Raw genomic sequence first — 25,102 nt, 5'->3', positions numbered from 1 at the left:
GTTGTCACTTGCGGGCGGAGCACCAAGGCAAATTCCTTGTATGTGAATACTTGGCCAATAAACCTATTCATTCATTCATAATAATAATAATAATATCTTTTATTGACATTGCACATAAGCGCAACGAGATTTGGTATGCCGCTTCCATCCGATGTCTTAACATAATGAACTAATAAAATTTAGATTTAGATTTAGATACCCCGAGAACATGGATTGTAAAAAGAACAGTAAAATAGTCAAAACAGTTCAAACAGACTAAAGTGCAGATGTGTCTGTGCGACGTGACCATCCGAGGGAGACAGTCCAGGGGGGGTGGGGGGCACTCAGCAGGGCCGGTTCAGAGCCGCTATAGCTCTGGGAATGAAGCTGTTCCTGAGTCTGGAGGTTCGGGCGTAGAAGGCCTTGTAACGTCATTCATTCATTCATTCATTCAAAAAGCTGGGTTAACTCAGCGGGGTCAGACAGCATCTCTGGAGAAAAAGGAATAGGTGATGTTTCGGGTCGAGATTCTTTTTTCAGAATGAGTGTCAGGGGAAAGGGAGATGAGAGATGTCGACAGTGATGTAGAGGGGGAGCAGTGAGAGACGTTGTTGCAGAACTCTCGTCGAAGAGAGGAGGAGAACTTCTTTAAAGTAGGCATGCCTTGAGGAGATTTAACAGTGGAGCAGACAAAGTGTGTAGGAAGGAACCTACAGGTTTATCCAACCAGACTAAATGGTGACTGGTATCTTTATTTTACATCGAATTCTATGTAGGCGAGGTATTGCATCACACATGGTCTTCAGTCACTTAGTAAAGGCTGCAGCTCGCCAACATTTTGAATATTTTTGACCTGGACCCAAAATATAAATGGTGAAGTGCAGACAGAAACTGCAAGGTCGAGAGCGTAAAGTTTAAATAATTTACTTGCTCTCTGTGCAATAGTAAATGGCAGAGGTTTAAGTAAAGCCAAGCTGTTCTCTTCTCTCCTGGGCTTTTGGCTTCCAACCTATGATTCAGATAATTGATTTTTCAAGGAACTGGGAAGAGCGTTGAGATTTCCCCCCCCCAACAATGGATTTCATGCTTATTTTCCCCGGGTAAACTTGTCTTACCTCGTAGATAGACACCAAATGCTGGAGTAACTCAGCGGGACAGGCAGTATTTCTGGAGAGAAGGAATGGTGACGTTTCGGGTTGAGATCCTTCTTCAGACTGAAAGTTACAGGAAAAGGAAACAAGAGATATAGACAATGATTTATAGAACAAATGAATGAAAGATATGCAAAAAAGTCACAATGATAAGCAAAGGTACACAAAAAAGCTGGAGAAACTCAGCGGGTGCAGCAGCATCTATAGAGTGAAGGAAAAAGGCAACGTTTCGGGCCGAAACGTTGCCTTTTTCCTTCGCTCCATAGATGCTGCTGCACCCGCTGAGTTTCTCCAGCTTTTTTGTGTACCTTCGATTTTCCTGCATCTGCAGTTCCTTCTTAAACACAATGATAAGTGAAACAGGCCATTGTCAGCTGCTTGCTAAGCGGAACGAGAAGCTGGTGTGACTTGGGTGGGGGAGGGATGGAGAGGGAGGGAACGCAGAGATTACCTGAGGCTGGAGAATCAATACTCATACTCCTGGGGTGTAAACTGCCCAAGCGGAATATGAGATGTTGTTCCTCCAATTTGCATTTAACCTCACTCTTACAATGAAGGAAGCCCAGGACAGAAAGGTCAGTGTGGGAATAGGAAGGGGAATTAAACTGTTAACTCGTTCTCATTGCAAGCTGGTTTGCTGAGGCGCTTTAGAATGTATACGCTACACAATACTCAAGGTCTGCTTTTGTTCATCGTGAATAGTTTTTCAAAGTTTCTCTTTGAGAGAATGCATTGATGTTGGCAACTGCTTGTCAAACACATTTTAGAAAAGACTACAATAAACACAAATGCTAGCAGGAAAATCATTTCTCTTCCCTAAACAATGGGTTATTTACAGAATTTCAGGGAACATTATTGGTCGTGTGTGATATTTTCATTTACACATAACCGATTAAAAAATTGCAAAGCACAACAGCATAAATCATAAGTTATTGTTAAATTAATGTTAAATATTAATGTTCATGTTCATAAGTGATAGGAGCAGAATTAGGCCATTCGGCCCATCAAGTCTATTCCGCCATTGAATCATGGCCGATTTATTTTTCCCTCTCAACCCCATTCTCCTGCCTTCTCCCTGTAACCCCTGACACCCGCACTAATCAAGAATCTATCTTTACCTTAAAAATATCCATTGACTTGGCCTCCACAGCCTTCTGTGGCGAAGAATTCCACAGATTCACCACCCTCTGTCCAAAGATATTCCTCCTCATCTCCTTCCTAAAGGAACATCATTTAATTCTGAGGCTATGGCCTCTCGGTCCTAGACTCTCCCACTACTGGAAACACCCTCTCCAGATCCACTCTATCCAGGCCTTTCACTATTTTGTAAGTTTCAATGAGGTGCCCCTTCATCCTTCTAAACTCCAGCGAGTACAGGCCCAGTGCTGTCAAACGCTCATCATATGTTAACGCACTATTTCCTGGGAACATTCTCGTAAACCTCCTCTGGACCCTCTCCAGAGCCAGGTATGGGACTGAAGACGGCTACTGTGTCACAGACTTGTGCAGGATGGATAGACTAGTCTCCATCTTTGCTACCAGTTCCTCTGACTCCATGACTGTTTATTCAAAGCCAACGTGATCCTAAAGGTGCACGGCTTGCAATTGCTCTGCTAACATTTCTAACAAACTGTTTGATTGATTTTTGATGCACTTAAGCGCATTATTGTGTCAGTGGTATTGGGCCATTTAAGATAATTCAGTTGCACCTTTGTTATAATGTAGTTACATCCATGTGCTGCAGTTCTGAGACTTGTGCAAATGATCAGTCTCTCTTTGCTACCAGTTCACTCATTGACATTCAAAGCCAACGTGATCTGACCAGAATAACAAACTGTTTGATTGATTTTTGATGCACTTAAGCGCATTATTGTGTCAGTGGTATTGGGCCATTTAAGATAATTCAGTTGCACCTTTGTTATAATGTAGTTACATCTTGTGCTGCAGTTCTGAGAGCAAATAGATCATTCTCTTTTATAGTACCTCATTCAGATTTCTGACCAGAATAAATGGGTTGAGATCATAACTGCACGTGCTGGAATCTTCAGCAAAATACAGACAAATGTAAACTTGCTCTTCCCGATTGAAAGGAATTCACAATTAATGTGAGGGGTACCTTTTGCACACAAAGGGTGGTGGGTGTGTGGAACGAGCTGCCAGAGGAGGTAGTTGATGTTGGCACTGGTTCATTAAGAGGGTATTGGATAAATACTTCATAGAGCTAAGAAAATGGAGGAGGACTGTAGACATGGAGTCACGGTCATAGATTCATCTAGTGTGGAAACAGGCCCTACAACTCAACTTGCCCCCATCTACAGTAGTCCCACCAGCCTTTGTTTGGCCCATATCCCTCTAGAAACATAGAAAATAGGTGCAGGAGAAGGCCATTCGGCCCTTCGAGCCTGCACCGCCATTCAATATGATCATGGCTGATCATCCAAATCAATATCCCATACCTGCCTTCTCTCCATACCCCCTGATCCCTTTAGCCACAAGGGCCACATCTAACTCCCTCTTAAATCTAGCCAATGAACTGGCCTCAACTACCTTCTGTGGCAGAGAATTCCACAGATTCACCACTCTCTGTGTAAAAAATTGTCTAAACCTGTCCTATCCATCCATATGTCTATATGTTTCTTGAAACGTTTGCGGCAGTATCTGCCTCAACTACCTCCTCAGGCATCTCGTTCCACGCAGCATTCAGAGGAAGGGTCTTGACCTGAAACGTCACCTATTCCTTCTCTCCAGAGATGCTGCCTGACACGTTGAGTTACTCCGGCATTTTGTGCCTTTCATCGGTGTAAACCAGCGCCTGCAGTTCTTTCCTCCACATCCTTGACACCAAGGCAACATTGTCTATCTGCGCTGGACTCTCCTCTCTGCTGCTGCATCCTTCCATGGTGCTGTAGTCCCAACACCATGTGCAGTTTAACAGAAGTGGATCATTACGAATCGCAGCACCATCCAGCTGTGCCGCGTGAGATTCAATAATCTTCTCGATTTACATTCATGAAGATGATATGATCTCGAATGCATCTGATCGTCTTAAACCAGAATTCTGATTGAAACCTGCGATGTGACAATGTAGCAGCAAGAATTAATGGTGATGGCTGAGACTCCCATAACAGTACAAATTAATTAGTGGTTTAGTTTTAGTTTAGATTAGAGATACGGCGCGGAAACAGGCCATTCGGCCCACCGAGCCCGCGCCGACCAGCGATCCCCGTACACTAATACTATCCTACACACACACTAGGGACAATTTACACATACACCAAGCCAATTTAACCCACAAACCTGTACGTCTTTGGAGTGTGGGAGGAAACCGAGGATCTCGGAGAAAACCCACGCAGGTCACGGGGAGAACGTACAAACTCAGCACAGACAGCACCCGTGGTCAGGATCGAACCTGGGTCTCCAACGCTTGAAGGCAGCAACTCTACCGCTGCGCCACCGTGCCGCCCATATGATTTTACTCACACACAGGTGATTAAATAGAAACTTATATAGATGGTGTCTCGAAATTGAAATGCCCATGTCAAATACTAATCACCCTTTCTGAATATATATTAATTTGGCAGATCTCGGTTCATCTCTCTCCATCTGTTTCGTCACCTCTTGTCAATTCCTGCCACTCTTGTACTCTTGCCTAAGTGAACAAATTTGGACATATATTGAGGTTGTTTAGCTTGTGTTTCCAGTCGGAAAAGACTCTCCGCGATTGAATTAAAATCTTGTGTTCCAGTGGCAATCTTGGAAGAATCTCAAAAAAAAAAGTGTATATTTTTAATTTGCTGACAGAATTAAGGTGTTAATTCTGCAGTGTAAATGCCAAGAATGTTCTCATAAATATGGAGGCAGCAGATGAAGTTTAGCCGATGCCGAGAAATTTAATTTCTTGATGCGGTGGGGGTTCTTTTCAACGTTACGCAATTGAATTATTTTCCACCAGAGTGACGTGTGATAACCAGTTCCAGATCATTTTCTCACAATCTGGATAATTTGACCTGATTTATCCATGATTGTGACTTGATCACAAAATCATGAGAGGAATAGATCGGCTAGACGCACAGAGCCTCTTGCCCAGAGTTGGGGAATCAAGAACCAGAGGTTCATGGTGAAGGGGGAAAGATTTAATAGTGGGGTAACCTTTTAACACATTTAAACTTCCGCTATTTGAGGCAGGTACTATCGCAAAGTTTAAGAAACATTTGGACAGGTACATGAATAGGACACGAGTAGGACTCTCACCCTGGCCACAAACTCTTTGAATCACTTCCCTCTGGAAGGCGACTCCGGACTGTCAAAGCCAAAGGGTCAAAGCTGCCACAGCCAGAAATAAAAACAGTTTTTATCCATGAGTAGTTGCTCTACTCAACAGCCAAAAATCTGTAGCCTCCCTTTGATCTGGTATTTTGTTGGTTCACATGCTTGATCAATGGTGTTTTATCATTAATGTTTTATTATTATTAATTTTTAGTGTTTTCTGACTCATTCGTAACTGTCACTGTACATCATGTTGTTACTTGTGGGCGGAGCACCAAGGCAAATTCCTTGTATGTGAATACTTGGCTAATAAACTTACTTACTTACTTACTTATGTTTGGAGGGATATGGGCCAAACGCAGGCAGGTGGGACTAGTGTAGACGGGACATGTTGGCCGGTGTGGGGCAATTTGGGCCAAAGGGCCTGTTTCCACGTTGCAAGAATCTAACACTTCATGTGACCTTGAGCCCCATTGAAAATGTAAATTGTCCCTGATGTAAGGTAGTGTTTATGTGCGAGGGATCACTGGTCGGTGCTGACCCGGTGGGCCGAAGGGCCAGTTTCTGCGCTGTATCTCTGAACCAAACTAAACTACTGCTTCCCATCTTCCGAGAGTCAACTGTCATCTTCAATATTAGCAGCACCATCCTCCTCTCCAACATGCTGTTGGTCAACTGGATGAGACAAATTTCACTTGACACAAAATCCCATGACAAACACAAAATGCTGGAATAACTCAAGTTCAAATGTATTTGTCTCATGCCCCATAAGGTGCAGTGAAATGTAATTTACCCTGCAGCGTTACAAGCGGGTCAGGCGGCATCTCTGGAGAGAAGGAACGGGTGACGATTTGGGTCGAGACCCTTCTTCGGACTGAGAGTCAGGAGAGAAGGAGATAAGGAAGTGTAAGGTGTGAAAACGAGACATCAAAGGGGATATCTATTCCCACTCTCAGTTGTAGCTTCCCTTGCCAATCCCACAAACTTACATCTGGCCGTGTCAAGGATCCATCTGTACTCTCCATAGTTACACCTACACTCATCTGAAGACATGTTGGGTTATGCCCATGGATCTATTTTGTCCCTGGACAACCCCACGTCTTCTGATTCTCACATCATTTGTCTGGAAAGATACAAGTTATCGGCCTGGTGACCATCACTGAAACACCTGCTGGTAAAATAGTACTTGCATCAAGATGTGATAAGCATTGTGTACGTAGGCAGTGACACCCCTGAGTCTTTAACCAAGTTCTGGACCATGTTTAACTTTAAGATTTTAAGGCAAAGTGAATTTCTTTGTACAATGACCCAACATGGCTGGACTGCTGAGGTGTGGGTCTCTGAAGAAGGGTCTCGACCCGAAATTTCACCTATTCCTTCGCTCCATAGATGCTGCCTCACCCGCTGAATTTCTCCAGCTTTTTTGTCTATCTTCGATTTTTCCAAGATCTGCAGTTCTTTCTTAAACCTATAAACCTGTATGTCTTTGGAGTGAGGGAGGGAACCAGAGATCTCGGAGAAAAAAACACATAGGGTGGTGAATCTCTGGAATTCTCTGCTACAGAAGGTTGTTGAGGCCAGTTCATTGGCTATATTTAAGAGGGAGCTAGATATGGCCCTTGTGGCTAAAGGGATCAGGGGGTATGGGGAGAAGGCAGGTACAGGATACTGAGTTGGATGATCAGCCATGATCGTATTGAATGGCGGTGCAGGCTCGAAGGGCTGAATGGCCTACTCCTGCACCTATTTTCTCTGTTTCTATGTCACGGGGAGAACGTACAACCTCCATGCAGACAGTACTAGTAGCCAGGATCGAACCTGTGACCCACGTCTATGGCCCTGTCAGACAGCATCTCTACCACTGCGCCACCCTGCCATCATAGATCCTATTTGGGTTGGATTGAGGTTAAAGAATAATATGGATAAACCGAAGAGCGGGGAAGGAGAGAAGGGTTCTTCACAGTATGTGTTACATATTCTGAGTGTAAATGAGCTGCCTGCTGTCTTCATTGTAACCACAGAAGCACCTTGTGTTGCAAATTAATGCTGAAATTTACATAATAATGTTGAAGCTTACTTGTATTTAAATTTACAAATCAATTTACCAATACATGTCACTATGCCAGAGTAAGTGGGAATTAAATCTTGAAAGAGTATTCTGAATCTCTTTGTTCTTTGCAAACATTTTTTTTTGTTCAGATTTATTTTCTGCAATTTGTTCTCAACGACAGTTTCAGTTTATAAACCCATGAATGTATTTCCTGGTTGAATTTTAAAACGTTTTTTAAAATGCCCAGACCGACCAAAATGCCCATCTACATTAGTCCCACCTGCCTGCATTTGGCCCATATCCCTCTAAACCTGTCCTGTCCGTGTACCTGTCTAAATGTTTCTTAAATATTGCAATAGTCCCAGCCTCAACCACCTCCTCCGGCAGCTTGTTCCATACACCCACCAACCAACCACCCTCTGTGTAAAACAAACCTTCCGTATGTCCTCTGATTCACGATTTCCCCAACCTTGTGTGTTCACCCCATCTATTCCTCTTATGATTTTGTACACCTCTCATCCTCCTGCCCTGCAAGGAATGGAGCCCCAGCCTGCTCAACCTCTCCCAACAGCTCAGGCCCCGGCAACATTCTCATAAATCTTCTCAGCACCATTGTCTGGGAAGGAACTGCAGATGTTGGTTTAAACCGAAGATAGACACAAAATGCTGGAGTAACTCAGCAAGCAGCATGCCTGGAGAGAAGGAATGGTCTAAAGAAGGGTCTCGACCGGCTGAGTTACTCCAGCATTTTGTGTCTATCTTCTCTGCACCATTTCCAGCTTGACAACATCTTTCCTGTGACACAATGGCCAAAACTGAGCACATTATTCCAAATGTAGCCTCCACAACATGTGTAAGTGCAACATGACATCCCAACTTCTACACTTAATGCATCTCAGTCGTAAATGTCTAGTCCCGTATCCTGGGAATGTGGTGTCATCTCCTCTCCTTGGCTACACCGTTGCTTCCTGCCATCTGTGGTGGAAACGGAAGCACAGGAGACAGACTTCTGCTTTCCATCTGTGCCAGTGTGATCTTCATTGCTGTACGTCTCTCTCCCTACTCCTTCACAGCTGCTTCGACAGACTGCACGAGTTCAAGGACGACATCTTTTAGATGCTGTTGTTGTTCAAGCTAAACATTCAGGGCAAGGTGGCGCAGCGGTAGAGTTGCTGTCTTGCAGCGCCAGAGACCCGGGTTCAGTCCTGACTACGGGTGCTGCCTGTACGGAGTTTGTACGTTTTCCCTGTGACTTGCGTGGTTTTTTTCCCGGCTGCACCGGTTTCCTCCCACACTACAAATATGTACGGGTTTGTGGGTTAATTGGCTTTGGTAAAAATTGTAAATTGTCCTTAGTGTGTAGGATGGTGCCAGTGTACGTGGATTGCTGGTCGGCGCGGACTCAGTGGGCTGAAGGCCTGTTTCCACGGTGTACTTCTTTAAATAAAACATTGCAGTAAGCATGAAAACTACCAAAATACAACTGGTGTGTGGTTGACATTAATTGACGATGATAATCCAAGCAAAATGGATGGAAATCTGATGAACGTTACCTGTTTCTCCTTCCACTGACGCCACCCGACCTGCTGAATGTTCCCAGCATCTTCACTTTCATGCATTAGTTGTACTCCATTTCAACAGGTATCCCCCCCCCTCCAAGCAACCTCAGGAGGTAGTTGAGGCAGGGACGATTGTGACGTTTAAGAAACTATTAAACATGTACATGGATGGGATGGGTTTAGAGAGATATCCAGGCAGGCGGGACAGGTATACATGGGATATGTTGGCTGGTGTGGGCAAGTTGGGCCAAAGGCTGTTACTGTGCTGTATCCGACTCCAGGATTACTCTGCGGTCACACGTTTACTCCTTGAGCAACTGCCCCAGAAACAGGGCCTGTGAGAGGGGGGTACAGGGGGGTAACATGAAACCAAAGGAGGAGGGCCAGGAATTTCCTGAAATGCCACAAAATATTTGCATATATCTTGTGAAGCCGATTATTCACGTTTTGTACGAGCCAACATAGTTTTATATATCGTAATTCACAAAAATTGTCATCCATAATAAAGCGGGGAATTTTAACTAGCGTGTGTGAGGTCACACACACTCACACACACACACCCACTCACACACACACACACACACACACACACTCACACACACACACACACACACACACCCACACACACCCACACACACACACCCACACACACACACACACACACACACACACACACACACACACACACACACACACACACACACACACACACACACACACACACACACACACACACACACTCACACACACACACACACACACACACACACTCACACACACCCACACACACACACACCCACTCACACACACCCACTCACACACACACACACCCACTCACACACACACACACACACACACCCACACACACACACACCCACACACACTCACACACACCCACACACACACACACACACACACACACACCCACTCACACACACACACACACACACACACACACACACACCCACACACACACCCACACACACACCCATGTCTGCATGGTGCAGGTTGTAGGCCTGGTGCTGAGCCTGGACCTCTAGTGAGGTGAGTGTGTGTGGGTGTGTGTGTGTGTTAGTGGGTGTGTGTGTGTGAGTGGGTGTGTGTGTGTGTGTGTGTGTGTTAGTGGGTGTGTGTGTGTGTGTGGGTATGGGTGTGTGTAGGTAAGTGTGTGTGAGTGTGATTGGGTGTGTGTGAGTGTGTGTGTGTGGTGTGTGTGTGTGTGTGGGTGTGTGAGTAGGTGTGAGTGGGTGTGTGTGTGAGTGGTGTGTGTGTGTGTGAGTGGGTGTGTGAGTAGGTGTGAGTGGGTGTGTGTGTGAGTGGGAGGGCAAATTTTGTAAAAGCACAGTTAGAACTGTTGAACTTGCTAACCGAGTACAGACTTGGTGACCTGTTTCCAAATGTTTGTGTTAGCTTAAAGGGCCTATCCCACGTTCCCGAGTTATTCACGAATTCTCCTGAGTTTTCCCCTTGATTCAAACTCGCAGAATGTTCGTAACGGGTCCGTAGGAGTCCGTAGATATATCGTAACGGCTCGTTATGCCAGCCGTAGGTACTCGGGGCATCCTCCCGACTTTTTTTTACTCGTGGACATTTTTTAACGGGCTGGAAAAAACGTCCCGACTTACCTGATGCCCCGAGTACCTACGGCTGGCATAACGAGCCGCTACGATATATCTTCGGACTCCTACAGACCCGTTACGAACATTCTGCGAGTTTGAATCAAGGGGAAAACTCGGGAGAATTTGTGAATAACTCGGGGAAAGTGGGACAGGCCCTTAAGAATACTATTAACAATTCCAGCAACAGTAGCTTCTGCAGAGGTCATTTTGCAAACTCAAGCTGATTAAGAATTATTTAAGGTCAACAATCTCAGGAACATCTTTTTTTTTAATTTAATTTTATTTTTAATTAGAAGTACAGTAAATTACAATAATACACATCAGATATATCTTATTACATTTGTTGTGCCACTTCGTTTTTCGAGCTTTAAAAAAGATAGAAATAAAAGAAGTAAGGAAAGTGAGCAAGAATCGTGAAGGTGCAGGAAAGTGTTGGGAAAAGAAAGCCCCTTAGGGAGGAAGTTAGAGAAGGAAGTAAAGAAAGGAAATAAGACCCTAGAAAGAAAAGAAAAAAAAGGAGAAACAATCGCTCTATTGTAACACAAAACTCGCAAAAAAGGATATACCAACCGTGTTTTAAAAAAAAATATTTTATACCCCCCGTTACCAGATCCTGGTACCATTTATATTTTAAATTACTATTGCACCTTATGCTTGTAATAGTTCCATAAATGCAGACCACGTCTTTTGGAAGTGGTCTGCTTTGCCTGCTAGGAGGAGTCTCATCTCTTCCAAGTGTAGTGTTTCGAACATGTTTGAAATCCATATTTTTATTGTTGGTATTGGAGCATCTTGTGGATAATAAGATTTTATGCTGTGATTCAAAAATGTTCACAAAAATAGGCCAGGAAAGCTCTTTATTTAAAGTAAATGCTAAGCCTATCTACCTTCTTTTACTTTTCACTAATAATTATGTCTTCTGATGATCTGATCTGCATTGAAATATAAAAGGGTGTTTCAACGTGAATTCTTTCCCCTTATCTGTATTGTAGAATAAACAAAGATGTTCAAAACAAATGTGCTTTCTTCTTTCTGATCCTTTTAAATTTTATTTATTTATATTTATCATGGAGGGAGTGTAGGAGCATAAGGCCTCAAATGCAGAAAATCAACAGAGCGCTCCATTCCACCCCTCTCTCATCTTTCATACCCCTTTTTGCCTTGCAGGCTACAAGTCATGGCATAAAACCATAGTGGATAAAAACAGGATCACTAATGGAGAAGGGAAGGAAGCTCGAATTAACTTTGTACCCACTGATAAAATTCCTCTCGGAGGCCCTGCCCAGAAGATCACCCCTTTAATTTCCTGTCATTTATTTTTAGCAAAGGGTTTAATGTGTTTTGGATTAAAGTTCTTTCTCTAGTCATTCACTTGGATCTATATTGTGAAATGCCACTTTAAAAAATCACACATGGGAATGCTAATTTTCTTGTGTTAAAATAATTATGCAAATAGGCTAATCTGCATTTGTGATTGTCCTTGTTTCAATGGCATTGAGGGAACTGCCCTATAGAGGCCTGGATAGAGTGGATGTGGAGAGGATGTTTCCACTAGTGGGAGAGTCGACCACCAGAACCCATAGCCTCAGAGTACAAGGACGTTCCTTTACGACGGAGATGAGGAGGAATTTCTTTAGTCAGAGGGTGGTGAATCTCTGGAATTAATTGTCGCTGAAGGCTGTGGAGGCCAAGTCAATGGATATTTTTAAGATGGAGATGAACAGATTCTTGATTAATAAGGGTGTAGAGAATTGTGGGGAGATGGCAGGAGAATGGGGTTGAGAGGAAAAGATAGATCCGCCATGATTGAAGGGCAAATAGCCTAATTCTGCTACTAGAACTTATGAGCCACAGGTCTCTGGAGAGTATTTATTTTACGTATTGTGGATATATATACATGTAAACTGGGCATTAGCATTGGACTGGCGGTCTTTGCAACAGTAATATCAGCACAGTTTTGTTTGGAGATACAGCACGGAAACAGGCCCTTCGACCCACCGAGTCTATACCAACCTGCGAGCCCTGTACATTAGCACAGTCCTACTCGCACCAGGGACAATTTACAATTAAAAAAAAAAATCAAAGCCAATTAACCTACAGGCGTGTACGTCTTTGGCGTGTGGAAGGAAACCGGAGTTCCCGAGGGAAAACCCATGCAGGTCACGGGAAGAACATGTAAACTTCATACAGACAACACCCGTAGTCAGGATCGAACCAGGCTCGCTGGCGTTGTGAAGCAGCAACTCTATGGCTGCGCCACCGTTTCGCTCAGTTATTTAAAGCCTCTGTCCCACTTAGGAAACCTGAACGGAAACCTCTGGAGATTTTGCGCCCCACCCAAGGTTTCCGTGCGGTTCCAGGAGCTTCCCGGAGGTTTTTGTCAGTCTCCCTACCTGCCTCCACTACCTGCAACCTCCGGCAACCACCTGCAACCTCCGGAAACCGCACAGAAACCTTGGGTGGGGCGCAAAGTCTCCAGAGGTTTCCTTTCAGGTTTCCTAATTGGCACAGGGGCATAATACGTCATCCTCAAACAAGGGCATACACATCAAAGTTATCAACTGTACAGATAGACACAAGCAGCTGGAGTAACACAGTGGGTCAGGCAATAGGCAGTAGCTGCAGGAGTGGGCCATTCTGCCCTTCGAGCTGAACCGCCATTTACTGTAATCATCCACAATCAGCACCCTGTTCCTGCCTTCTCCCCATATCCCCTGACTCTGCTATCTTTAAGAGCTCTATGTAACTCTCTCTTGAAAGCATCCAGAGAATTGGCCTCCACTGCGTTCTGAGGCAGAGAATTCCACAGATTCACAACTCTCTGGGTGAAAAAGCTTTTCCTCATCTCCGCAGCATCTCTGGAGAGAAAGTGACGTTTTGGGTTCTTCTCAATTTGTCTTATCTACTGCGGCAGTGTGTGACTTGGCAGCTCTTCTGGCTCGTACTGAACAGTCAAAGGGAATTTGTTGCAAGGGAGAACACAGCAGTGTCATTGTGCACCCAGTACTACATGCTCCTAGTTGTAAGTTGTTGTGACAGATAAGAGGCACAGCTTGAAGATCTCTTTGTTCTTCTAATTCTACCTGCCTCGGGAAAGCTTGCTATATTTCAGATTCGCTGCTGAATCAAACACGGGACAAGATCACACAGTGTGGAGTCCCCTTTTGATCCAGTGCAGTGGCAAAGCGATGCACGATATCCAGGGGTGTGTGCACAGTATCTTAGTTTAAGGATACAGCATGGAAACAAGTCCTTAGGCCCACCGGGTCCATGCCGACAATTGATCACCCGTTCCTGCGAGTTCTGTTGTCTCACTTTCGCACCCACTCCCTACACAGTGGGGACAATTTACAGAGGTCACCCAACCTACAGACCCAAGATAGACACAAAAGGCTGGAGTAACTCAGCGGTTCAGGCAGCATCTCTGGAGCGAAAGAAGGGGTGACGTTTCAGGGTCGAGACCCTTCTTCGCTCTGTCTAAACTAAACTATTTTCTTTCCGGCTGCAACCTTCCTTCATTCAAGTAATCATTCTTTGCACATTTCAGGGCAACAAATTTCCAAGGAGAGTCCTGTAGTTTTCGTTTAGTTGGAGGTACAGCACGGAACCAGGCCCTTTGGCCATGCTGACCCACGATCTCCGCACACTGACACTATCCTACACACACGAGGGACAATTTTACAATTACACCAAGTCAATTAACCTGCAATGCTGTACGGCCTTGTGGAGTGTGGAAAGAAACCGGGGCACCAGGAGAAAACCCACGCAGGTCATGGGGAGAATGTACAAACTTCGTACAGACAGCATATGTAGTCAGGATTGAACCTGGGTCTTTGGCGCTGTAGTGGAGGAACTTTTGATTTTGAAACAAATGAAACATCCTTGATTACTCCTGGACCATGACCCCACTGAATTACCCCTGGACCATGACCCCACTGAAATCGGACACCTCCTCCTACTTTCCCCTGAATCATGACCCCACTGAAATCTCTACAAAGCTGAGGCCACGCGCCAACTCTCGGACACCTCCTCCTACTTACCCCTGGAGCATGACCCCACTGAAAACCTATTTCCTTCGCTCCATAGATGCTGCTGCACACGCTGAGTTTCTCCAGCATTTTTGTGTACCAGCCTTGATTTTTGTTTTGCCAAAATCATTGGACTGACAGTTGAAAGTGAGAATAGACCAGTTCAGTTTAGTTCATCGTCACGTGTACCGAGGTACAATGAAGACCTTTTGTTGCATGCTAGCCAGCCAGCGGAAAGGAAATACATAGATACAGGAGAAACTCAGCGGGTGCAGCAGCATCTATGGAGAAAAGGAAATAGGCAACGTTTCGGGCCGAAACCCGAAAGGGTTTCGGCACGAAACGTTGCCTATCTCCTTTGCTCCATAGATGCTGCTGCACTCGCTGAGTTTCCCCAGCACTTTTGTGTACCTTCAATTTTCCAGCATCTGCAGTTCCTTCTTAAATACATTGATACAGGCTAAGGTAATAACGTTTAGTGCAAGGTGAAGCTGGACTGCTCTCTAGTTGCAGTAGGATGATTCAGTTGCCTGATAACAGCTGGGAAGAAACGGATCCCTGCATCTGGAGCTGTGTGTTTTCACACTTCTAAGATACCAGGCTAAGATTGCAACCTCTCCACGGATGAGGCACTAATTTCCCCTGCGAATTCCAGGTTGACTTCAGCAGAGACTGGTGATGATCCTTGGACGTGACGAGACTCTGCAGTGGAGAGCGGTTAATCAATGGGAGCTTATCTCGTTTTAATTCTCATTTATTTATGTTCACACGTCGAGTCTATCTGGCTCTTCGAGAACCTTCCCAGGGGGTATCTTCTCCACTTAACATCAGCTAAATTGCAAAGAGGCATGCTGCTGTGAAGATATTAAAAGTCTGAAGGGTTCTTGCACTATTGTTGTTTGCAAGTAGATTTATTTCAGATGAAATATTAAATGAAACCACACAAGACAGACACAAAAATCTGGAGTAACTCAGCGGGACAGGCAGCATCTCTGGAGAGAAGGAATGGGTGACGTTTCGGGTCGAGACCCTTCTGACCTGAAGACCCAAAGAAGGGTCTCGACCCGAAACGTCACCCATTCTATCTCTCCAGAGATGCTGCCTAGCCCGCTGGGTTACTCCAGCTTTATGTGTCTATCTTTGGTTTAAACCAGCATCTGCAGTTCCTTCCTACAAATGACAGTAGACAATAGGGCAGGAGTTGGCCATTCAGCCCTTCGAGCCAAAACCGCCATTCAATGCGATGATGGCTGATAATCCACAATTAGTACCCCGTTCCGGCCTTCTGCCCATATCCCCTGACTCCCCTATCATTAAGAGCTCTCTCTAACTTTCTCTTGAAAGCATCCAGAGAACCGGCCTCCACTGCCTTCTGAGTCAGAGAATTCCACAGACTCGCTACTCTCTGTGTGAAAAAGTTTTTCCTCATGTCCGTTCTAAATGGCTTACCCCTTATTCTTGAAACCCCACGTTTGTCTATTTGGTTGAAGTAATACATCCCATAACATTTAGAAAAGATTCAAAGTTTATCCTGTTGCAATGGTGATGTTTACCCTCCAATTAGCATAATTACTTCATGTTCATGTTCATGTTATTGCAGCAATATTAGTCCATTTGGCCCATCAAGTCTACTCCACCATTCAACATGGCTGATCCATCTTTCCCTCTCAACCCCATTTTCCTGCCTTCTCCCAACAACCCCTGATACCCGTACTAATCAAGAACCTGCCAATTTCCGCCTTAATAATATCCATTGACTTGGCCTCCCTCCACAGCCTTTTGTGGCAATGAATTCCACAGATTCACTACCCTCTGACTAAAGAAATTCCTCCTGCCTCCTTTCTAAAAGTACCTCCTTTTATTCTGAGGATATGACCTCTGGTCCTAGACTCTCCCACTAGTGGAAACATCCTCTCCACATCCACTTTATCCAAGCCTTTCAATATTCGGTATGTTTCAATGAGGTCCCTCCTCATCCTTCTAAACTCCAGCGAGTGTAATCTACCGACAACTGGTGACCCATTAGAATGTCCACCTACCACCACACCTACGGAGAACCTACGACCACACAGGCGAGGACCTACTACAACCAAAGTCAACCTACTTCCATGAGCAATGAGCTTGTCGGTGACAAACTGAAGACGACTGAAGACAATTCAGTCGCCGGTACCTGTGGCTGGTTGACGTAGGTTAACACTGGATTTCACCGAAGTCAGCACCAGCGACAACCTACGCCATCCTGCCGACAACCTACGACTGCGCCTACGTCCGGAGAAGCTCATTGGCATCAACCCACTGTCGCCGAAAATTTTTGAACATGTTGAAAATCCAGCGGCGACCAGAAAGACGCCACAACTCTTTGGGCGGCTGAGGAGACGACTCGCGACCATACAGGCGACACCCCCGGCGACCATGTGGCAACAGCCTAGTCGCCTGTAGTTGCCTAAAAAATAGCTTACCTCCAAGCCATCAGATATTTGCACTAATCACTTTGCACTTTCTTTTGCACTTGCACTTACGCTTAATATGACGCTGCTGGGTACTGTCCTTCCTGTATATATTGTCCTTCGTACGGTATTGTCTGTATTATTTATTGTGGTGTATGTGGTGGTTGTATTGTACTGTATTGTATCTGTCTGAGAGCGAACCAAGACACATTCCTATCAACTTGTTGACATGGCAATAAATTTCTTGAATCTTGAAGCTTGAATCTAAGTGGGAGAGGCCCTTAACTCTATTTTCTGCTTCCTGCTTTTGCGTTGTTGAACTCGTGAGTGGTACGTTTGTACTTGTGTGCAGTATGAGTTGCCTGGACCGCACGTTTTTCACGCTATCTGGATATACGTAACAATGATGCACCAATTACCAGTTTCAATGTCACCGGAGAGTTACAGTGCATGGAGTGTTAGTTTAGTCTCGTGTGTAAATTCAATGCCAGTGTTTTGCAACACTATGCACGCACTCAGATTAACAGCTAAATGACCCAGTCATTGCCACACTGCTTGGTAAAGGCATCTTCACCATCTGCTGCCTGCAATGAATGAATGAATGAATAGTTTATGTTTAAGAAAGAACTGCAGATGCTGGAAAAATCGAAGGTAGACAAAAATGCTGGAGAAACTCAGCGGGTGAGGCAGCATCTATGGAGCGAAGGAATAGGTGACGTTTCGGGTCGAGACCCTTCTTCAGACACATGTTCCTCGGTGCAGTGAAATGCTTCGTAATGCATAGGCAGCACAAACATGTCGCCAAATGTCGGCACCGACAAAGTTACACAAGTGCCGAACAATCGTATCTAGTACCAGTCGCAGCACGTGGCAACAGGCCCCCCTTTTATACCCCCCCTTCCTTCCTCCCCTTGCTAGTCCCCCCTTTGTTCTCGACTGCCCTCGGTTGCTCCCCTCCCTCACTCACTCTCCCGCCCTCCCTTCCTCCCCCCCCCTTCCTATCTCACCTCCCTGCCTCCCCTCCCTCCCCTCTCTCCCTCCTCTCCTCTCTCTCCTCTCCCTCTCTCTCCCCTCTCGCTCTCTGCCTCCCCGTGCCTCTCTCCCTCTCTCTCTCCTCTCCCTCCTCTCCCCCTCTCCCCCCCCCCCCTCCCCTCCCCCCTCCTCTCCCACTCTCTCCCTCCCCCCTCCTCTCTCTTCGCCCCCTCTCCCTTCCCTGCCTTCCCTCCTTCTCCCTCCCTCCCTCCCGGCTCTGGGCCTCTCCTCAGTCTCGTTGCTGTGATTCCCATCGATGCCAGAGTCCACGGTGGGTGAGCAGGGCCTGCCAGGCAAGTTCTCGGTGGTCGGTTCGACGGCCTTGTTCCAGCACATCCTGTCACACAGACCTCGGTTGTGCAGACATTTGACCGCAGCAGTACACAAGCCGCAGGAATGGGAGCAACATTTCAATGCAGCGGACCCGCTTGAAGGTCGAAGGGAAGGCCGAACATTAGCTGGGGAAGGGGAAGACCAGAGACTAATTAGATAGCTCATTCAAAGAGGCCATCACTGATTTTAATCTCCTCCCATCATGTACAATTCACTGGAATTAGTTTCGCCTCCACCCACCCAATTTAGCCACTGAAATTGTTGGTCAGTTAGCAATTCACGGCCTATAATGATCCAAACCTCCTGGCAGCTCCTTAACAAATTAAGCTTCATTTTCCTGGGCAGTAATAAATCGCCCCTGTTTTTCATGTTTTTATTCTTCACCCTGTAAGCAATGTATTCCAGTTTGTTAAATCAATTGACGTTTGCTTTTACTGCAAGAGCCTGCAAAACGGGACGATTAATGCAAATGGATTTCAGTCTTCAACTAAACCCATTATCACTTCAAAAGCCCAGCAAATTTTTAAAGATTACCTGTCAAAATGTTGCCCTTTCTCCAAATAGGACGAGTGCAAATAAAATGAATGGATTTTCATCAGATCGGAAACGATAGGAGCAGAACCAGGCCATTCAGCCCATCAAGTCTACTCCACCATTCAATCACGGCTGATCTAACTCTCCCGATTACTCCTTTCTCCTGCCTTCTCCCCATAACCCCTGACACCCGTACTAATCAAGAATCTGTCTATCTCTGCCTTAGATATATCCACTGACTTGGCCTCCACAGCTGTCTGGCAAAGAATTCCGCAGATTTACCACCCTCTGTTTTTGTTTGATTTTGTACCAATAGAAACATAGAAAATAGGTGCAGGAGTAGGCCATTCGGCCCTTCGAGCCTGCACCACGATTCAATATGATCATGGCTGATCATCCAACTCAGTATCCCGTACCTGCCTTCTCTCCATACCCCCTGATCCCTTTAGCCACAAGAGCCACATTTAACTCCCTCTTAAATATAGCCAATGAACTGTGGCCTCAACTACCTTCTGTGGCAGAGAATTCCACAGATTCACACAGATTTTACACCGACTGTGTAAAAAATGATTTTCTCAGCTCGGTCCTAAAAGACTTCCCCTCTTATCCTTAAACTGTGACCCCTTGTTCTGGACTTCCCCGACATCAGGAATAATCTTCCTGCATCTAGCCTGTCCAACCCCTTAAGCCTTTTGCCTTTGTGGCTTCTAGCGATCATAGGCATTCTGGTGTGTCGTTAGGGTGGTGAGAGGATTGCCTGTTCAACTTGAAAGTGCAACCGCATTGAGCGTTAAGATCTCAAGCGCTCGAACTTAAACTGGAAAGCAGACGCGAGTTACTATACGATACCATGGAACTTTATTCATCCCAGGAGGGAAATTGATCTGCCAACAGTCATAAAACACGAAATACACAAAACATGAAATTAAAAGTGATGAGTGGAAAGGATTGGGGATGTGCGAAGATTTAGGAGGAGGGGGGAGGATGGTAGTCAGTCTACCCCACAACAGACGGAGGAGGAGTTGTATAGTTTGGTAGACACTGGGAAGGATCATCTGTGGCTTTCTGTCCTGCATCTTGGTGGAACCAGGCTCTGTTGCTGAAGGTGCTCCTCAGGTTGATCAGTGGGTCATGGATGATGAAGCATTAGTTAAATGAGCAGCTGACAAGCGACACCGTGACTAATGGTCACTTAGGTAATCATCTTCTAAATTGCAAAGGTGATTTGGTTGCATTTATGACGCTCTCCCTTATCTCATTATTAATATTAAAATAACAACATTAAGCCCCAGTACCTGGATGTGTTTTGTGGTAGACTGGCCAGTCTGATGAATGGTCTCGACCCAAAACGCCACCTATTCCTTCTTCTCCAGAGATGCTGCCTGACGCTGAGTTACTCCAGCATTTTGTGTCCGTCTTCCTATTATAGTTCTCCTGCATCAGAAATTGGGCCGAGATGGCCGCTTTGTTGGAGGTGGTTTTTTAATGTAACTTGGAATTTTTAATTCAACTTTTTTCCCCCTCTCGTTGCAGAGATGACCGGTACAGTCGCGGATATTTCCCTGGTCCATTGGAAGCAGCAATGGCTGGAGAATGGAACCCTCTATTTCCATGTCTCGATGACCAACGTTGAGCACCTCTCCCAGATCACTCCGCCAACCCTGCGGGAACCCTCCGAGATCGTGGATGAGCAGATGCATGTCCTTCACGTCTCCGTCATGGTAAGATCAAAAGACGCATGGAATTAATCAGTCTTCTTGCATTGCGGGTCGGGTTTCTTTTTGTTTGGAATTTATTTTATTAGAAGCCATTGTACTGGAATAAGGCAATCGTCATGACAGTTATACAATTATTGTACAGCTTCATTTTTAACATTGAAACCTAAATTAAAAAAAAAAGAAAAAAAAGAGAAAAAAGGAGAGAATGAAGAAAAAGAAGTAAAATAAAAGAAAGGAAAGAAAAGACCCCTAAACTTCCAAAGAAGTGCAAGAAGATAGAAGAGAAATAAGAAAATGGAAGATGGAGCGCGTCGGGTTTCAGGGGTAAATTGGGGGTAAATTCATGGGTAAATTGGGAGCTAAACAAGCTCGTAGATGGTGCGGATGTGTAAGTCCGCATCACTTCACGGACACCGAATCTCCACAAATCGGAAAACTGACACAGTGCGTAATTGCAGCCTGGTGGGTTTTAAGTAACATCGCCTACAATTTTAACCGGTTCCCTGCAAAGTTTTTTTTTCACTCTTGGCCACGATCTGAGTATTTTCCGGGTTGGGGGTGGCACTGAACAGGTTAATGACGTTCCCGGAAAAGATTGCAAGTGGTTGTGGATTTGAACTCCGGAATTCATCCACAGAATGACTTTACTTGTGTGAACATGATGTTGGTTAAATAATCTAGCACAAGCGTGCACTTGGACTTGATTGATGTTTGGGAGGTTTTATTGGCATCGGGACCTGCAATATTTGGATCTACAGTGATAAAGATGTAGGTCTGAAGACTGGCATCTATCTTTTCATCTAGATGCTGTTTCATATGAAACAATCAAAGATATAGTGAGAAATGAAAGGGAAGAAAATAACATTTCATTGAACGTAACCAAATGCACACCCTTCAAATCCGTGATATATGGTGTCTTATCTTTCCAAATTAAATAGGTGATGGAAAACCTGCCATGTTTATCTGTTGAGGTCAGATGAATGTAGCTGCAGTGTGGGAAAATGCTTTGCCTTCTGTGAAAGTGAAAGAAAACTAAGTCTACTGGAAGACAGACACAAAATGCTGGAGTAACTCAGCGGGACAGGCAGCATCTCTGGAGAGAAGGAATGGGTGACGTTTCTGGTCGAGACCCTTCTTCAGACAGGTCTCGACCTGAAACATCAAATTATCTCCAACTTAATTTTCACCGTCTCCGGTGAGATGTATCAAACCCCTGAACCCACGTCTACATTCACTCGGTTGCTAAACACTTTCATTCTCCTTCCCATCCCCACACTAACCTTTCTGTTCTCAGTTTCCTCCATTGTCAGAGTGAGGCTAAATTTGGAGGAACAGCAGCTCATATCTCACCTGGGCAGCTTACAACCCAGTGGTATGAATGTTAATTTGTCTAACTTCAGGTAGCCCTGGCATTCCCTCTCTCTCTCCCTCTCTCTCTCTCTATCCCTATGATCACGGAGAAAATCCACGCAGGTCACGGGGAGAACGTGCAAACTCCCTACAGTCAGCACCCGTAGTCGGGATCGAACCTGGGTCTCCGGCGCTGCATCCGCTGTAAGGCAGCAACTCTACCGCTGCGCCACCGTGACTGCCACCAAGCTTGTGAACGTTCTCCTCATCCACACCTTCCTGCCAACAGCTCCTCAAAGTTCTCTCTTAACAGTTGCTTCAAGATAAGTTCCAATGTATTTTTGTGGTTGAGGGCAGAGAGTGCTTTGCCTGCAATTGGAAATGTTGTGGTTTGTTCTTCTGTTTGTCGGTTCTGCAGTGTACACCAGCCCAGAGTCGTTCAGCTCCAGATTTAAACTTTGGAGGTCATGTTCCCTGCGAAATTATCTGAAAGAAGGACATTTTAAAGAGTCGGTATCTGAAATAGCCAATTCCTCATTTCAACATAAAGCATCCACTCAAAACTGCCATGGACACTCTGGTGATTTACTGGGACTACTTGACTTGATGTGTTCTAGGGCCAAGTTGAAAAACAAGCTCTATTTTACAGTCTTAAAGCCTTATTGAAGTAGATGCTTTAACAACATAGGCCTGGATGGTGTTTTAGTTTAGTTGTAAGCGCTGTAAGGCAGCAACTCTACCGCTGCGCCACCGTGTAGGTGGTGAATATAATGAGCAAGGTGAGGTACAAATACATAAATAAAAGCTTGCCTGCAATTCTTACACAGCGCTTCTATTTAATAAGAAATAATGTGTGTGAGTAAGCACATATTCAAAAAGAAAAAGTGACAACAATTGTGCTGTTATCTTAACTATAAAACTGCCAGCATTTATCGTCATTAATGCAAGAAGCCAGCAGAAAATGTACCATTTGTGTGGTAACAGGTAAAGATCCAAATTCCGTCTTCCATTGCATTGCTGTTTACAAAGAAAAAAAACAAAGTGCTAGAGTAACACAGCGGGTCAGGCAGCATTTCTGGAGAACGTGGATAGGAGACGTTTTGGGCCCTTTGGGACGTTTGGCTCCATACCGAGATGACTGCTTCACTTTCTGAGTGGTCCTACTCTCTCTATAGTTACCTTCTTTCCCTTAATATACATAAGATCACTTTGGATTGTTCGTAATATTACCTGTCAGAGTTATCTCCTGTCCCCTTTTTGCTCTTCTGATTTCCTTCTTATGTCTGATCAATTCCTAAAACTCATCCGTGGATACACTTGATATCAGCTGCCTATACTGGTCCCATTCCTCCTTTCTCTTGACCAGAATCCAAATTTCTCTCATCATCCAGGCTTCCTTGCCCTTCACTCTAACACTGGTGCAACATAAGCCCATAGTCCTTAATGCAACCAAAAACACTCCATAGTTCAATGGCTAGTGTTGGTAGTGTTTAAGACCCTGCTGGTTGATGTGAAGAAGCTATTCTAGAACACATTTGTTTTTTGGTTTAGAGATACAGAGTGGAAACAGGCCATTCGGCCCACCCAGTCCGCGCCGACCACCGATCACCCCGTACACGAGCACTATCCTACACACAATTTACAATTTATAGAAGCCAATTAACCTAGTCTTTGGAGTGTGGAAGGAAACCGGAGCACCCGGGGAAAACCCATGCAGTCACGGGGAGAACGTACAAACTCCGTATAGACAGCACCTGTATTCAGGATCCATCCCGGGTCTCTGATGCTGTAAGGCAGCAACTCTACTGCTGGTACACAAAAAAGCTGGAGAAACTCAGCGGGTGCAACAGCATCTATGGAGAGAAGGAAATAGGCAACGTTTCGGGCTGAAACCCTTCCTCAGTCTGAAGAAGGGTTTCGGCCCGAAACGTTGCCTATTTCCTTCGCTCCATAGATGCTGCTGCACCTGCTGAGTTTCTCCAGCTTTTTTGTGTACCTTCGATTCTCCAGCATCTGCAGTTCCTTCTTAAACTCTACTGCTGCGCCACCTTGCCACCCGAAACATATCTGAACATGTAATGTCACTGATTTGTTAATACTTTTTATTATATTTTGAATTTTGAAATATGTTATAGAAGGTTCAGAACGTGGAGTGCCTTTGGTTGCATTAAGGACTTTGGGCTGAAATTGCACCAGTGTTAGAGTGAAGGGCAAGGCAGGTGGGAGCAAGGAAGCCTGGATGATGAGAGAAATTGGGATTCAGAACATTTTCTCAGATGTCATTTTTAAAAACTGTAAGATTTAATTCAAAATTTTGAGTTGACTGTGATTCTAAGCAGACTCGTAATTGTCGAGCACCGTAACTGCAAAATAACACTGCAGCACAAAGCCCTCAATTTAGGTGTGAAAAACAATAATTAAGACATTTTCAACAGCCAAAGCAGTTAATACAATGTTTATTGCTCTACATTCATTCAGTGCAGAACCATTAATTTGCAGGTAAGGTGACATCTGTGGAAAGAAATAAAGTTTAATGTTTCAGGTCAAAATTTCTTTCAGCGGAGCAGAGTTCCTTCAAAGGTTGCACCACTAAAAGAGAAGTGGGAATAAATTCAATGTTAAATTACAGACGTGAAGGAAGGAACTGCAGATGCTGGTTTTACACCGAAGAAAGACACAAAATGTTGGAGTAACTCAGCGGACAGGTAGAGATGGAATGGGTGACGTTTCGGCTCGAGATCCTTCTTCAGACAGTTTCCCCTTCCACAGATGCTACCTGACCTGCTGAGTGTTTCCAGCGTTTTAAGTTTTAATTTCAGATCTCCCGCAAAGATTGTTAGGTTAAACCTTTTATTAACTGAGTTTGGTGGCCTCTTGAAGCATGCGTGAAATTAAATGCCCTCCACAATGCCAGACCATAAGATATATGAGCTGGAATAAGCCATTTGGCTCTTTGAATCCTACACCTCAGCACCATTCATATAATCTATTTTTTAATTTCTTAATTTTAAATTGTCAGTGTGTCAGAGGTTATGG

At 44.9% G+C, this 25,102-nt stretch overlaps 1 protein-coding gene across 1 annotated transcript in view; it reads left to right on the top strand.

Annotated features, from left to right (window-relative positions):
* LOC129712119 (astrotactin-2-like) overlaps window positions 1–25,102 on the top strand; it is an 863,305-nt gene that overhangs the window by 73,866 nt on the left and 764,337 nt on the right. The window contains 1 exon segment of the mRNA XM_055660334.1: window positions 20,532–20,719. Within this exon segment, the coding sequence (XP_055516309.1) occupies window positions 20,532–20,719 (188 nt within the window).

The sequence above is a fragment of the Leucoraja erinacea genome, chromosome 31 (assembly GCF_028641065.1).
Source record: "Leucoraja erinacea ecotype New England chromosome 31, Leri_hhj_1, whole genome shotgun sequence".
Taxonomy (NCBI): Eukaryota; Metazoa; Chordata; class Chondrichthyes; order Rajiformes; family Rajidae; genus Leucoraja; species Leucoraja erinaceus.
The sequence above is the reverse complement of the archived record's forward strand: the minus strand, read 5'-3'. Positions and strand labels throughout refer to the sequence as shown.